Source organism: Apus apus, chromosome 1 (genome assembly GCF_020740795.1).
Source record: "Apus apus isolate bApuApu2 chromosome 1, bApuApu2.pri.cur, whole genome shotgun sequence".
NCBI classification, from domain to species: domain Eukaryota; kingdom Metazoa; phylum Chordata; class Aves; order Apodiformes; family Apodidae; genus Apus; species Apus apus.
In genome coordinates, this window is record NC_067282.1 from 8,794,107 (window position 1) to 8,810,620 (window position 16,514).

The 16,514-nt window shown below is 37.7% G+C and overlaps 1 protein-coding gene across 1 annotated transcript in view; it reads right to left on the reverse strand.

Moving 5' to 3' along the window:
• Positions 1-16,514, reverse strand: part of GRM5 (glutamate metabotropic receptor 5) — a 240,455-nt gene that overhangs the window by 114,435 nt on the left and 109,506 nt on the right. Inside the window, exon 3 of the mRNA XM_051621069.1 lies at positions 10,295-10,544. Within this exon, the coding sequence (XP_051477029.1) occupies positions 10,295-10,544 (250 nt within the window). The remainder of the gene's footprint in view (positions 1-10,294; positions 10,545-16,514) is intronic.

The window sequence follows — 16,514 nt, forward strand, 5'->3', positions numbered from 1 at the left end:
TTCAGATCTTCGGAGTGTTTTGGGTACTCTTAAATAATCTCAAATGTGGATAAAAAAAGCATTCCTCTGCCTTTCTGATCCCCACTTTCCTTCTCTAACTGAAATATGGAGCACACATAACAATAGCCACAAAGTTGGGCCAGAGCAGTGAATATTGTTCTAGTGATCCAGTGTTTCTTTCCCCTTGTGTGCCACACGTTTCTCCTGTTTGTATGCAAGAAGGACCTCTGGGGGACACAGAAAGTAAGATATAAACACAATTACTAGCAGATTTGTGAGAGAAGAGACTGTTCCTGGACTACACTATTTGGAACAGTTGCTTTTTATGAAAAGGTGGTAGCATGGAGCTGCAAAACACTGGGTCTTTCCCTCTCATAAATCCCTTCATCATATCCAGACGTGTGTGGTTTGTGTGCATGCAGTGAGTCACTATTCTGAGGGGCAGACTCTGGTATGATGCAGATAAATAAAAAAAAAAAGAAAGACAAAAAAAGTAGTCATGGAAAATAACATACCCACATACTACAGAGAAAGATAATAGAAAGGAAACAGATCTGAACTGCTAATCAGTACCTTCCAGCAAACCTCTATTTGTCACAGAGTTCATTTTAAGAAGCAGAAATAGGTTTGGTTTTTTTTTGACAAACATATGCCAAGCATTTAATGGAGGTCATTTTAGGCTCACTTAACTTCATTAACCAAATACCTGTAGCTGTTCTAAAGATGATAAAAATCTCAGGGACATTACTAACTTTCATCCTGTTCTGACTACCTTTAAGTCTTTCTAGAAATCATATTTCAATCTTAGTTCTAATGTTTTAAATAGTTACCTTTTGTCATGTAATGTACACAGAATGATGGAAGAACATGCTGGAATATAAGATCTTAATTTCTTCTCACTTCAATTCTTATTTTTGACAAGAAAGCATCTAATCTTTCCTCAAGCTTAAATCAAAATTATTTTTAATTGTTTCAAGGGTATTTTTAGTTTCTTTTCTTAGACTTGGAAGAATCTCTTTCATCCTCAAAACAGGCTCCTGTCGGAAAATTGTCTGCGGGCATTGCCTGTCACTCCCAGAAGATACACTTGAATGCAACAGTCTTAAGGGAACCACCCACAGACTTCACCCCTTCTGAGTTTTAATAAGCTGTCATATAGAGTAGAGCTTTAAAATCACAGATAAAATCAGAAGTATATATTTCTTGTGGGAGGACAGAGATACACCCACAAATGGACACAAGTTCCCAGCAATGCCACTGACTTGATTTCATGCAGAACTGCAAGTACGGGTCTGTTGGCAGTATGAAGCTTTCTCTGAGATTGCCTCACTGCCTGTTTTTCAATTATGTAGATCATCTCATGGATTTGTCCTTTTGCAATAAAAATAAAGCTTATGTAATGCTTCAGGATTTTTTGCCACCTTTTTTCCAGGCTTTTCCCCATGTCTCATTTCCACTAGGAGAAAAGAAATCTCATGCTATTCGAAAATGTAAAATATGTTTTCCTTTCATACTTAAAGCTGTCAAAGCAGATTGAGGGTAAGCATAAGTCTTCAAATATGTAAATAATACTCTTAGAAAGGTAAGGAATTAACTGCTCCCTTTGTTTATATGGACAGGAAAAGAAGCAATGGGTTTTAAAAAAGGTTGGTTAGAAATTAAGAAAAGTGTAGAGTAGTTAAACAGTCGTCAGAGGAGGCTTTGGAATGTTTGTCTTTGAAAGATTGTAAGCAGATACATCTAGTCTATGATCAAGAATTCATTCAGTAGAGATGATCCTGAAGTGCAGAAGTGAAAGACCTGAATGACATTTTGACTTACCCACCAGTGTCATTTTCCACAGTGTTAAAGTGCCACTCTACTCAAGTGTATTGACTACCTTCCCTTAGTTGTTAATGCCAGTCTTAGATAAGAAAGATTAGATCCTTCAGCAGGTAAATAATTTATTTGGATGCATTAATGAATTATTATGTCATAAGAAGGATATACTCAATACCAATATCAACTGTTTATTTCCTATCAAGCAAGATTGCCTCTTGAGCTCGCTGAAGTTGTGCTGCTTTATGGGAACACTTGAATAATCAAAAGAGCTTGAGCCTCCTTGTCCAAAAAGCAACACAGATACATGGTAAAATATAGTGCCTAGCCTGAGTTGCTTACTGTGTGAAGTGGACACAGAAGAGATTTACAGAGAAAAACTGAATACACATAAATGTAATGACATACAAAAACACTAATAAATATAGCGCTAAGACTAGTATACTAGCTCATATGTCCTAGGACTAAGCTCTGCATTCGTGATCTATTGTCTGTCCTACTTCCTCTCCTACTTCCTTTATCCTCAAAGTAGTGCACTGCACAAGAGCTTCCTTTACAAAGACAATTTGGTTTAGGAGGTTCCTGGATTGCAGATAAGTCTTAGCTTTACAAATGCTGCAGGAGAACTTAATTTCATCCTGGCCTGGTGTTACTTTTTGCCAGTCATTTGCTGTTGGTCACTTCCAGAAACATCACATTGATACAGAGAACCTTCAATCTGACCTGATATAGCCATGCTTATTTTCTAATGTTATATATTCATGACCTCAACTTCCTCTCAGAGAAATATGCATCTCTTATTGACATCAACAGGCATGCTCACTTACCAATATGCACACTAGAATATGTTCTGATGTTTGCCTAACATCATGTCACATAGTGCAAGGAAGATACTACATTATTGAAGGGCAAATTAAGACATTCTTCCCAACATGCTTAGTGCTTACTGCCATCCCACACTACCTCAATCCATATCAGTGCCTATGAAACTGGACTGAAAGTTGCAGTATTTATTAGAAATATGTATTTATATATATATATGTTTCAAAAAGAGAGAAAAGAAGATCAAGAAAATCAGGGTGACTGATTTACTTTCAGTGTAGAAGTTTGTTTCACCCATCTCTCTAAAAACCACAAGCATAATTTGGGTGTCCTTATGTTTATCTTTTGTGGTTTATATCATAGAAAGAAAATGATGCTCCTTCCAGTAATTACACAAAAGGCCTTGGCCAGACATTACGCTGCCTTCATCTACAGCAGGACCAAGCTGGAGGCTGCTATTTCTCAACTTGAGGGTTTCTGATCTAGAAGGTTGCCAGGTAAAATGGAGACCATATCACTTCTTTTCAAAACTAAGTTATTCTTCACAATCTAGTCTGCTTTATCTCTAAGGACACTGTTTGGAAATAGGAAGGAAGACAGCTTTTAAATTCCTTAATCTCTTTTACAGCTCTAGAAAAGCAGACCTTTGTTTTATGTTTAAGTTCTTTGTCTTCTGGGTGGTAATGAAAATTCTGACTTAATGCTGCTAATTACAGTGCATTAAATTACTAGGTATAATATAATAGCTTCTTTCTTGGGCTACATGTTGATGCCTGAGCAAGAGAATTCAGAGATAAATAAATTAGTGGGTGGCAGACAGTTGCCTCAGAGGAAATAGCGAGGAAATAGTGAGGCTGCAGCAGGAGCCTATGTATAATGAACTGAACCAAAAGGAAGCAGACTCCTCCTACAGGATGGAGTTGCCTGATTGCTCTCCAGAAGTATTTTTTCACCTGCTTATCTTAGAATCATAGAATTGTCTTAGTTGGAAAAGACCTTTAAGATCATGAAGCCCACCTGTTAAGCTGTCACTGCCAAGTCCACCACTAAACCATGACCCCTCAACACCACATTTACAGGTCTTTTAAATGCTGCCACGGATGATGAATCCACCACTTCCCTGGACAGTCTTTTCCAGTGCTTGATAACCCTTTCAGTGAAGATATTTTTCCTACTATCCAATCTAAACCTCCCCATGTGCAACCTGACACCATTTCTTCTTGTCCTACTGCTTGTTCCTTGGAAAAAGAGACCAACTCCCACCCAGCTACAACTATCTTCCAGGTAATTGTAGAATGCAAGAAGGTGTCTCTTCAGCCTCCTTTTCTCCAGGCTAAACACCCCCACTTCCCTCAGCCACTCCTCATAAGAATTGTTCTCTAGACCCTTCACCAACATTTTGCTTTTATCTGGACTCTCTCCAGCACCTCAATGTCCTTCTTGTAATGAGGAGTAACTGAGCTCAGTATTTTGTGCCCAGAGAAGATATCAGCACACTGATACTACATTTAGCTTCCACATTTTTTTACAAGGTTATCCAGTTAGAACTATTCTGGACAGAAGATTTCTGGCTGATTAATTTTTCCCTGAAGTAGCAGAAATAACCAAGAATGGATTTAGAGCATATATCAGGTTGGCAAAATTTCATATCCTCATTTATTTTAAAATAACTTCTCTGCCAGTTGGACTTGTACAAACACAGAAAAACACGTTAACCTACACCATACAGCACACGTTCAGCAGGGAATTTTTCGTATGAGTGAGATCTTTCTTCACTCAGAAGACACTTTTATAAGTCTCATGAAAGATCTCTTTTTAAATTATTAAAAAGAACTAATTTCCCTCAGATCATCTATCCTGCTTTAATTTTCCTTCAGCAGAAGTTGACCATTTTGGTTTCTAACCAGATTTTCCCCATATATTGCTGAGTTTCCTATCAACCAAATTACTTTTTGGGATTTCCTGGAACTAATGGTCCTCCACATTTTATTCTCCCTCCTTGTCCTCATTTTTACTACTTACCTTCTACTTAGCTCTTTTTGCTGCAACATCTGTGGGCCTCAGAATCAATAACAATTTCCTTCAATCCATCTCCTCAGCAGCTAAGCAAGTCTTTTTTTTTTATTACAAGAGGTGATTTGTCAAAGATGGAGAATACATGTGCTCTTCTGGGAGGGACAGGTACTGCTTCACTGGGCCCTCTGCCCCTTAGCAAAGCCACACTTAAATTGATAATCACATTTCTGGAACTTGTGTCCTCCCCTTCTTCATCTTCAGCCAGACATGCTTCACCAATGGTGGCATGCTCAAGAGGGTTCACCTTGTCCTGAGACACAACTTTTGAGTATCATATAAAAGAGTGAATTCTGAAAATACAGATTGCAATTCTTAATCTTTGCAAGGACTTTTAAGGACGTAGTCATCAAGTTCTGTTAGCACTTAAAGGAAGCATGAAAACTCTGTGGGATGCTCTGTAGTTAGAGATTTACATTCTTTTGCTGCAGATATTATAGCCAAGACACAGTTGTGCATCATCTCTATAAACCTTTGAATGAATAAGTATTTAAGAGTCATGTGGAGATTAAATCAGACTTATAAATTTTGGCCTGTGTTTCTCCAACTGGACAGCTGAAAATCAGGCTCAGTGCTAGAGAATAAGGAAACACTTCCATTTGTGCTTTATTTTTTTATTGGTTGTGTTTATTTTTGTCATTTTAGACAAAAGAGTGTCCAGATAATCTTAATTAACTTTTCTTTACTAAAACAAGGTGGTTAATACCACTATAAATCCGACACACAATACACATGCTGGAACATGAAGGCTGTGGAAGTTCTAGTAATTCCTTTCTGATCAATATTGCCTCTGGAACATTGTTTGGAAGCTGAGTAAATGATTTTATCTCTATAAGCCTCTCCTTTCCCTCCTCCTCTCTCTAAGATACGAAAAGTCCTACTGTCATGCATTTGGAATCACAAATCCTTTGCAAAATTTCTGGTTTTTGCTCTGTAAGTTTGCACCATAGCTACTTTTATGATATTAAATGAAACAATTCAGGGACAGTTCTCTTGCCTGGAGGTGAGATACATGTGAAGCCTGGATCCATGTATCTTAACACTCTTCTACCCCAAAACAGAGTATATGTGTTCAAACTGCCTCTTGGTAATAAACCCTGACACTGCTGCCACCAACACCATGCCCAAACCCCATTCCAAAAGTGTTAGAGACTACAGGATAAAATAATGCCAGTTAGTAAAAAGAAAGAAAAAAGGGAATTAAATTATCCAGTACTGTGGTGCTGTTGTCTGAACCTGTTTTATTTAGGACAATTACCATTAATTTATTTAATTTTGGTGGTGGGTCATAATTTCTCTTGCATTTTAGAAAAATTATATAAACAATCACTCCAACATTTAGTCATTCCAAGTAAATCTTCAGGATCCTTTTAGATAAAAGGCACCAGATAAAAAAAATGTCACTGAAGGGAGTTATCACAGATATTTGGTCAAACATTGCCACTAGCAGTCAAGAGAAGGACAACATGCTTACATAAAATGAGGAACAGCTGAAAATCACCCACAACAAATTGTTTTTATCTACACAATTAATACTCCATATTTCTGTTATTCTCTATTTAATTTTATTTGTAAGGATATCTCCTGGTGTATGACCTGTGGATGACAGAAACCATAAGAACAGATGAAGCCCATTGTCCAAATCCCAATTAAGCTGAATAACTGATAGGTTAAAATAGTAATTTTTTTCACACTTGAAAGGCAGCACACTCACCATTTTTATCTGAGGTTAATTCAAAATCCTCAAGGTGTATGAGGTAAATATTTGCTGAGCACTTAAAATGTTTTCTATGAATCAAAAGCTCTGGAATGCTAAAATCATTAATGACTTGCCACCTTTCCTCTCTGTCACAGGCAGGCAATGAAATTTCAGGAACTGAATATGTCAAAAGTGGAATGTTTATTGAAGAGTATCTTTACTCCTCTCCTTGGGGCTCTACAGGGTGATTTATGTGATATGTGCTTTCCTTGACCACTCCATTTTCTGTTTGGCTGAGCATAAAACTGGTGCTATATGAAATTCATATACTAAAAAAAAAAACAAAACCAAAAACAACAAAGCAAAAACCAAACCAAACAAACAAATAAAAAAAAAAACCACCAAAAAAGAAAACAACAAGCAAACAAAACAAAAACCACAAAGAAAAAGCAACAACACAGTCTTTTTGCAAGGCTTCAGATCAGAAATATTAGAGGTAGAAACAAATCAGAAAAAGAACCAAAAAAAAGCTCATGGAAAGTGGAAATGTTTGTTTTTTTGTGGTTTCCCATAGGACAGCTTTGGGATTTTTTTTTTTTTCTGTGCATTTGGAAATAAAATAATTCTCCACAGAACAAGGGGGAAGCAAAATACATTTGTTGGGTAACAAATAACTACCTATTAGTAGACGCAGGTTTCCTTGTGAGCCCATTGCTTTTCAGTGACAAGCACTCCCCCAACACTTGGAATGTCCTTTTATAACCTCAGTTGAATGGGCAGCCAGAGCAATGCCAGGATGGGAGCAGGAATGCCAGTACAAATTTTAGTCTAGTTCATTTTCCTGCGTAGCTGCACAGGATAAATTAATTGCACAAGAATTCTTTTATTTCAGATGTAGCTCTTTCCCCTTTCAGTGCTGTTCTTTTAAAAAACTTGCTAAATGCTCTTTTCACCTATGTAAATGCTGCAAAAAAAGTACCCCAACATCATCTGCTTGCAACACGTGGGTTATTCCAGCTGTCATATCTATCCCAGGCCAGTGCCTTAGGCTGTTCTTCACAGAACAGGCCATTCAGGCTAACTCTGGACCAACAGTTCAGTATTCATAGCCAGGGGACTCAAACAGCTGAAACTGAGAGAGGACACAGCATGTTATGGTTCTGGAAAAGGGAGTTTTAAATCCCTACAGGAACTCAGGCCATCAGTTGATAATGCCTATATTGTCTTGCATCCCATCTACATAAAATAGGCTGCTTCCAAGTTACCTATTTTTTCTTTTATTTTCTTCTTTCCACTCTGCTGAGAAGCCTGGAGATTTTTCCATAGCCAAAGGAGAACATTTTTATGAGAATGAACACCTTTGTGTGACATAAATAACCACTCCACAACATCCCACATTCCATTCAACAGTCTTGCTGTACTGCAGGGACATAAAACAGTCTGCTCTCCTTACTAAGGGTGACTCAAAGCAAAACTGGTTGCTTTATTTATGGCTTATACCTGGTTTTAATACCAAATCTGAACACAATCTATTGAAAGGACATAGGAAGCTCTAGATTCTTTGGATCTCTCAAGTGTAAAGAGAGAGAGATGTAGAGAGAATACATCACTTCAGTTGCCCTCAGCTGTCTGCCATAGAAATGGTCCAGTTGTGTGAAGTGCAATTACTTTACATCCATCCCCAGCAGCTCCTGACTGGGTATAGGTTAACCTATGTCTGAGAAGCTACTTCTTAGTCATTATCTTGGAGCCTCTGTTAATAAATAGAAAGGATAGAAACAAATTTCCTTACACTTCTCTTTTTCTTTCTTTGCAAACACTTCTAATTCAAGCAACATTTTAATTTTTTTTTACAAATAAATTGCCACAGGTATGGACACACATGGTCTGGTAGAATTAAGGATTTAAGTTTTAGCTTTAAGCAGTTTACAGTGATAAGATATCACTTTCAATTTACTGAATAAAAGTCATGTGCTGAATTTTTTTATACTTAGTCATGAAAGCTCCCAGTGCAGTTAGAAACAGGTATTTTTTCACACACACACAAAACAAACAAACAAACCAAAACAAAACCACAAAAAAAGAACAACCAAACAAACCAAAACCAAACCAATACAAACCATAGCCAGTTCTTTCTAGACCTTGCTTTTTTTGAAGATTTGAGTTGTATTTTCCCATTCTTATTCACAATCACCAGTTCCTGAAGTCCTTACTGATAAAAGCATCTTGGGAGGCTAAATTTAGCGCTGTTGTAGAGAAACAAATCCCATACAAAATTATGTATGGCTTGGAGTCTGGAAGAGTTAATGGCAAACATAGTTTCTGAAAACAATGCTTGCTTGCCCCTAAATCTGGCTGCTGCTGCAGACAATTGGCAATTTCTTATGTTTAGGATAAAAGTCAGAAAAGGTTATGTGGCACCAGCTTCAGCTAGGGATAGGTTGCTCCACTTTACCAACTAGCACCCAGGATTTTCCAGCCTAGTCAGTCATCAAGAGAGTCTTTGTTTAAGCCCTTTTCTAGAATATGATTTCTCTGGAGTTCTTAAAATGTCCACATTAAAAACAAGAGACCTAAGAAGGTCCTATTTTTCTCCATTAATTGTAGAGAGGATCCTGATGGATAGCCTACATCAAAGTGCCTAAATTGTAGAAATCTAAATATGTTTAATTAAATCTCATCCTAAGGGCTGTGGTTCATTTGGATGTTAGTCCAGAAAAAAAAAACAAGACAATCTACAGACAAAATGCATTTGAAAGGAGGGGTAGACACAATTACCATAAGACAGAGAAATAATTAGCAATTCACACGTGAAATTTGAAAAATGTAGGCTGATCCTAAAGCATCAGGGCAGAGGCAGAAGTCCCTGTTGTTGCCTATTTGTTTTCCCCTTTGCCTGAAGGGAAGGGAGAAAGGCAGATGTGTGCAACATGGCAGACGGGGAATAGAGGCTGGTGTCCTGCCTGTGAGCCAGTCTCAGCATCCCAGCTTCCAAGACAGCTGGGCAGATCTGCAGTCCTTACAAGTTTTCTGCAAGGTCTCACCAGAACATCTGATTTCACTGATACTGTTTCTTTGTGTTCATGCTTTGGACAGCATCAGGCAGTCCCTCTAATAGTGTGCTGGAAAGGCAGCAGGCCACATTACCTAATTCCTGGTAATGCTCCATTATGCTCCATTTTGTGATCAGTACATCATTTTTCTAATGTGATTTAGGGTCCACGTGTTGAATATAAGGCAATAGAGAGATCCCATTAGGTTTACATCAAGACCTTTTACTTCCCTGCTTACTAGCACAGGGTCTTTTCCTTCTGGTGAACATACCTGAACAAGTACTCCTATCTCTCTTTAGTGGTTAGGAAGGGAACAACAGATATCATTATGCTAAGAGAAATAATTACTCATATATTGCCTTTAGGACACTATGCACATGTCAAAACATTGGCTCAAGAGCAAAAGGTGATAATTAACAAATTATGTTTTGGGAAGATTAACTTCAGGTTCAACCAGAGGCCCCATCAGTGATTCTTACCACCATGTTACTCAAATGACACACAGTTCAGGCTGTACATGTCCCTGATGTATTTTAAACTGCAATGAGCAAAATGCATGATACAGATGCAAATATTTGTGTGTGAGCCTTCTCTTACACAATGCTATTAAGACTGGTCAAGTGGACTTGTGTTTGCGTGAAATGTCATGAGAATGATGCATGTCTTTATAGAGTGTGCACCATTATGACATGGTTGACGTTACTTTCTAGCTTTTAGATATGCACATGTAGAGGAGACACCATGAGGATGTATTTGCTTGACTGGACCGTCTTATTGGTTTTGCCCTTCTCAGTCAAGATGCTGGCTGTAATTGCACAGCATTACTCACCTGCCCAGCAGCAAAAATTCTCCAGCAAGTCCCAGGCGCCTCATAGCCATTAAGAGCCCTCTCACAGTCATGCCTTCACAGAAGCAGGCAACAACCCTTGCCTTGGGCAGGTGGCTCCGAAGCTTTCGCAGCAGCTTGTCAAAGCTCTGTTCACCAGCATTGCTATAGATCTTGTAGGAATGTGCAATGCAGATCCCTTCCTTAGCTGCCATATCTTTGAAAGCTTCCATTCCACTCTCTCCGTAGTTTCCTGAATACAAACAGAAACACATATTTATATATTAAATTTTGCAGAAGTTTTTCTTGCTTTTGAAACAGCAAATATTTTCAAGGATTTATTACATATCTGCACAGAGATCAGTGTACTGATTTTAGCAAAACAATCCTAGCATTTTAATTAATGCATTTTTCAAGTCAGGATCAACAAATTTGCTTAGAAACCTCACTTCTGTTTAGGAGCCTGTGTCTCTGCTGAAACCAAAGGCTGTTAGATACCTCAGCACCTGTGGGGATCTGGTCCAAAATGTGTACAACATAAACTGCAGTCTCTTCTGAGTCTCTTAATTTGACTGAATGTGATCAAGCACTCTGGAGTTTACCTTAGAAAAATTAACAATATCTATTCAGAATAAATTTGTAGATGTAATATTTTAAATATAAACAAAACAAAGCAACAATTCATAACGACACGACTTTGCTCTTAAAGCAATCTGAAAAGCAACAATTTTTTAATTACACTGAAAGATAAAACTTTTCCTATGAAGAAAGATCTTCTGGTGATCCAGGAGAATGAGTGGCAAAACAGCATTGTTGTTACAGAGATCACAAGAACACAAAACAACTAATTACAATTCTGGCTTGTTTTCTTTTATTTGTTTGTTTGTTTGATGCTTTGTTTTTAAATTAAATGTCTACTGAACCAACAGAAAAAAAATATCCATATTTTCTTCCAATATATTCTTCCTCTGTGGAATAAACTGATAATAAGTATTAACAGCTAGACACATTTATTATTTATTCTCCCTCATCATGGAAAAATTCCTCATTCCCAGGCCCACATAAAAGTCACAGCTTATACTGTGGATGTACTGATACCACTGACAATCACCCTGACCAGGGTTGTCTTTATGGTTCCCTGTGCTCCTCCATCTGTCTGTCTAAAACTCTTTCATGTCTTATTTAAATAAGGAAACCTCTGAGGCAGAAAAGTTTTCTCCAAAATATTGCATTAACCTCTATTTAGTAGTCCAAAGAAACACAGTCAGTACATTAATAAAACTGAGAGTGTTTAATGCTGTCTCAAGGAGCTGGTGATCCTTCACTTATTTTTCTGTTCGTTTGCAAATGGCAGAATCTGTAAGGAAAATGCTTTCTGTTACCAGCATAGGTACAAATATATGTGAAACAGTGAGCATTAGACAGCTGGGTTGGGGACTGTCTTGTGCTTTTGTGCCCTTGGACCTTGGAGCAACCAAGCATTGCCCACCTGGGGAATCGTCCCTGTCTGTCTGGTGCTAGAGTTTAGAGGCTTTCTTAGGATCAGCACTGCACATGAACATGAAAAACACTGACTCCAGATTGAAGATGTAACCAAAAGAATAGCCAAAACTGACAAAGAGAAGAAGAGAGCAAACACTGTTACCTTCATTTCACACTAGGAATGAGTCACTGAGACCTTGAAATTTCCAAATGGCACCCAACCAAAACAGCAACCTGAATGCAGATCTCCTCAGCTAATACGACTTTCATTTTCCTCCCTGCTGTGACCAGGACTGATGGAAAAGCCATTACTATGCAAATTGTGCCTGGGAAAAATGTCATAGGATTTTTAAATTCAGTTGTTGCAATGTTTCCTGGGAGCTATAAATCAGGTGCCCAGTGGTTCACCATGTGTCATGCTCTTAGGAGAAACTGTTTCCTGTGATACATGAACATCAAGTGATTCCCAAGAGATGCTGAAACAGTTCAGCTAGAGGTCAAAAATGTGGTACCTCATGAAAGATGTATTCTAGGCCCAGAAGTCAGTCTGAAGGAAAAATGGAGGTAGTTGCATATAATCTCACCATGACCTGAGGCCATCTAAGATAAAATTAAACTGTTTGACAGGAAATATATTACTTTGTTTAAAATTATTCCCATATAGTTCAATCTGGATCAAATTAAACGCTCTGTTTCATTTTTCCTAACAGAAAATTAAAAAAGAAAAAGAAAAGAATATCACACTTTGCCATAGAAGTCAGAATTTTGAGGAAAAGCTGTTCCATAGTATATCTCAAAGAGCCTGGAGTTATGAAGACTTAATTTTCTGTCAAAAAACTGTGAATAGAAAATTTACAGCCAGGTCTAATTGACTTACAGAACTGGAACTCTTAAATGTTCCAGATACTGCACTTTATGTTATAAACATAAAAACTAATAGCCTGAGTCTTGCTATAGATCTGAGAATAGGTTTAATTACAGTACTGAAAACTAGTAGGTCTTGTAAGAACACAAAGTGCGTTAACTCTTTTGCAATCAAATAAAAGTTAATCTGGCACAAATTACAAGGTTTCATAATGCATCAAGACAGAGAGATTTGGTAAAACCATACAGGAATCAATGCATCATCCAAAATGAGAGAAAACATGTTAAACTACCAAGGCCACTTAGCAAAGTGTTAGCTTCTTAATATTTAAAGAAAAACACCCTGGCAGTCCAAATCTGAGAGTGACTGGGTTGTCCAGCTGTGAAAACTATAGCTGTATGGCATGAGCTCAAGAGAGATTTGATGAAAGCAGAAAGTAGCTTTGCTCAAGATGCTCAAACAAATACATCAGTGGAGCTCTAGTCATGATCATTGCTGATTAAACTCTACTTAATTAATTATTCATAGTGAATTCCCCTGTTGTGCAAGAGGTTTGATGAGGTACGTATATTTAATTTGAGCTATACTGTAGGGATAATGAGCACTTCTTGATGGAAAAAGAACTTTTCTGCTGAACCATTGTGCCATATATTAAGATTAATTTCCTTTGAGCTGTTTTTCTGTGGAAAACCTGTACGTGCATGAATGGCACAGAACAAATGCGAGATGTAAACTGGGGAAATTACCTTACATCATTTTCTTGAGGAAGAGAGGAGGTTCAGAGTGGATAACTGTCTTCATGCTTTTGTATAGAACTGGCTCCTCATGCACATTTGCTTCTTGGAACTGTGGTATTTCCATAGGAGTGCCACTGAAACTGTCACAAGAACAGGTTTCCACTGCCATGGCAGTTCCTACCATTCAGCCAAGTCTATCACAGAAGGAGAAGGATACTGGCACTTTTGGTTTTGCACACATGGATAAGGTAAGGACTTATGCAACCTGAATCTGAGGATGTGTTTATAGTTTCACTTCCAGGTGAAAATTAATTCAGAACCGTTATGCTGGAAACAAAGCAATGTCTCTGTGAGTCCCCTGTGATGGAAGCTGCGTATGTCCTGGCAATTTATCTGTGTAGCTGTTTTGTTTCCAATTCAAAATTTAAAGAAAGATCCTAAGGAAAAATTAAACAGAAGAGAGAGATTTATTTACTTCTGCTTGGCTAGTTCCAGTTCAGCAGAAAAGACTCAGCAAACAGCACAAGCTGGAGCTCAAGTATGGTCAATTTTTATTCAGCTCCTGTTCCTCTGCCAAGCTCCATCTCCCTTTCAGCATTTGGAAATCAGCATCTCTATATTGCGACTGGTTCTGCTGGAGGAGGTATCACAATTTTTTAGCAGATATTCATCTCTTGAAAGTTTGTCTGTCAGTGGCATAATCAGAGCTACTTGTTGTTGATAGCTTTTGTAAATACGTCCCATACTCATGGTACCAACTGGCAGCTGGGTTCTTTTAAAATGCCATCCTGAATCCTGCATATTGCCTACCTGAATGTCTGGCCCTAAGCCCAGCTCGAAAGCTAGAGCTACTCCCATATGTCTCTGTGTGTTGTTGTTTTTTTTTAAAAATCAGTTACAAAAGACTCTGCTCCAGAGCTGGAATTTTGTTCAAAACTCAAGCATATGCATCCCCACCTACAGCCTAACTATAGCAATCTGCTAGTTCCATTTCCAATGAATCAGTCCTAGAAACTATTAAGAAGCTTAAAAAGAACAGATTGTGCTTTTTTCCAGATGAAGCTCAATATAGTGTAGTACATAATAATACTTCAATCTGATAGAAAAGGGTCAGGCAAACAGCAGGATACTCTTGCTGTTTCACCCGGCGGCTCAGGCAACTAAACTCTCTGAACATAAACTGTTAAGATTTTAGCTATATTGCACAGCAAGCCAGCAAGGTTTTTAAACTTAAAATAATAAACAAAATACACTGACTTCTGCTCTATCACACTAAAGGTTGTTGATATGAGAAAACATCCCTACACCTAAATGAATACTGAACCACATTTTCTCCTGTCCAGGGATTTTTGGACTGTCACATATTTCTTTTTGAACAGAAGAGGGTGTTTTGTTTTTTTTTCATTAGCTGCACATGTAAATTGTTATCAGGTAATTGGTTTATAAGAGAGTTTCAGTGAATACTGATGCAAATTAACCTTCAGGAGAGATTTAGGATGTAAAATTACTTTCAGCAGGATGCAGTGAAAAATTCACAAAGTAAAAGAAGAGGAGGCTTGAGTGAAATGAAAGAAAAACATTATGTCGTTCATTTAGCTGGTAATAATCCTACCTATCACAAGGCACATTTACTTAAGCAAAAATGCTACCATCATTATTATAGAGAAGGAAGAGCAAAACAGTATAATATTCTGTTGTGTATCTGAGCCACAGAAAATAAGCCAAATCAGGTTAAAATTTTCAGTAGATATTTTGCAAGCAATACAGGGAATAGAGACCTTCATCTTTTTACTAGTTTTCATTGACATAAATAGGATGAACTGTGCCAGAAATACCTAAAAAAAAATCAAAGTAGGTGTAATATTGAAAATGCATGAGGGAGTAATGGAAGATATTTATGAAAGGCAATGTGTTGATAGATTACCAGGATGGTCTTTCTGAAAGTCAAGGATACGGGTGTGTAGAGTAGTTTCCTAAAAATAAAAAACAACAACAACAAACCTGGTTTGATTTGACACAAATAATTTCTTTAAATAATTTTAATATGTGATTTCAGTTTCTATATTAAGTGTGTATGTATAAAACAACAAAAAAGAAAAGAAAAAGGTCATTTCATAAGCAATTAAAAAATACCTTAAATGAGAACAGTTCCTCAAAATATATTCCATTTAAATGTCTCCAACCAGATCTTTTCCTAAAAATCACTGTGAGATTCGATTGATCCCCTTCAATTATTTTGAATGCTAGATGGCACCTTCAGGGTCTTTGGGCTATTTCCTCATAAGATATTCAATCTGAAAGTCTGAATTTTATGGAATTACACACACACACCTGCAAGGATACTACTCCTTTTAATAAAGTAATCTTTAACACTTGGAACGCAAGTAACCAAATGTTGCTCTGGTGAAAGGACACGAATCCAGAACATGTCCCACCAGGCTTTCCTCAGCATGACACCACGTTGTACCTCCGGCACCACACCTCATTTGGAGCCACACATTGAAACAGCCATTACGAAGCTTCTTCCTAGGGCCACTGCAAAACTGTGGCACAGCAGAATATGCAGCTAAGATGGAAGACCCCTTGAGGAACACATGGCCTGTTACACACAATTACTTGTCAAAGACGTTTATCTGTTGCTCCTCATGCAGAACCAAGTCATCACATCGAGGGAAGGTTTCTCCAAATAAGTGACTATTCAAGCAAAGCAGCCAGGCAGTGTTGGCTGGGCTTGGAGAGCTATCAGAGAACTAGAAAACTGCAAAGGAGTGTCACAGGGCAAAAATTCTTTCAGTGATTAATTATACTACCTACTCCATCCTTCAAATTTCTCTGCCTCTTTTACTTCAGCACAGATAATATCAAAGTGATTCAGAGGGCATGATCTACCAGCCAAGACCTTACAAGAGACATAACACGCTGATAACTGCAGTTAGGACTCTGTCCTTAGCTATCTATATGATCATAGAAAACTCTTATATCAATTTCCTTGGACCTTCACCTTTTCTGTTCAAACTCAAAGCTCTTTGGATGGCATTTATCTACTGCTAAGTGCTCATAAAACTCTGACCTGAAAGGATTGTTTATATCCCTGGTGGCTTGATAGATGAAGATACTTCAATTCAAGAGATGTCAATGT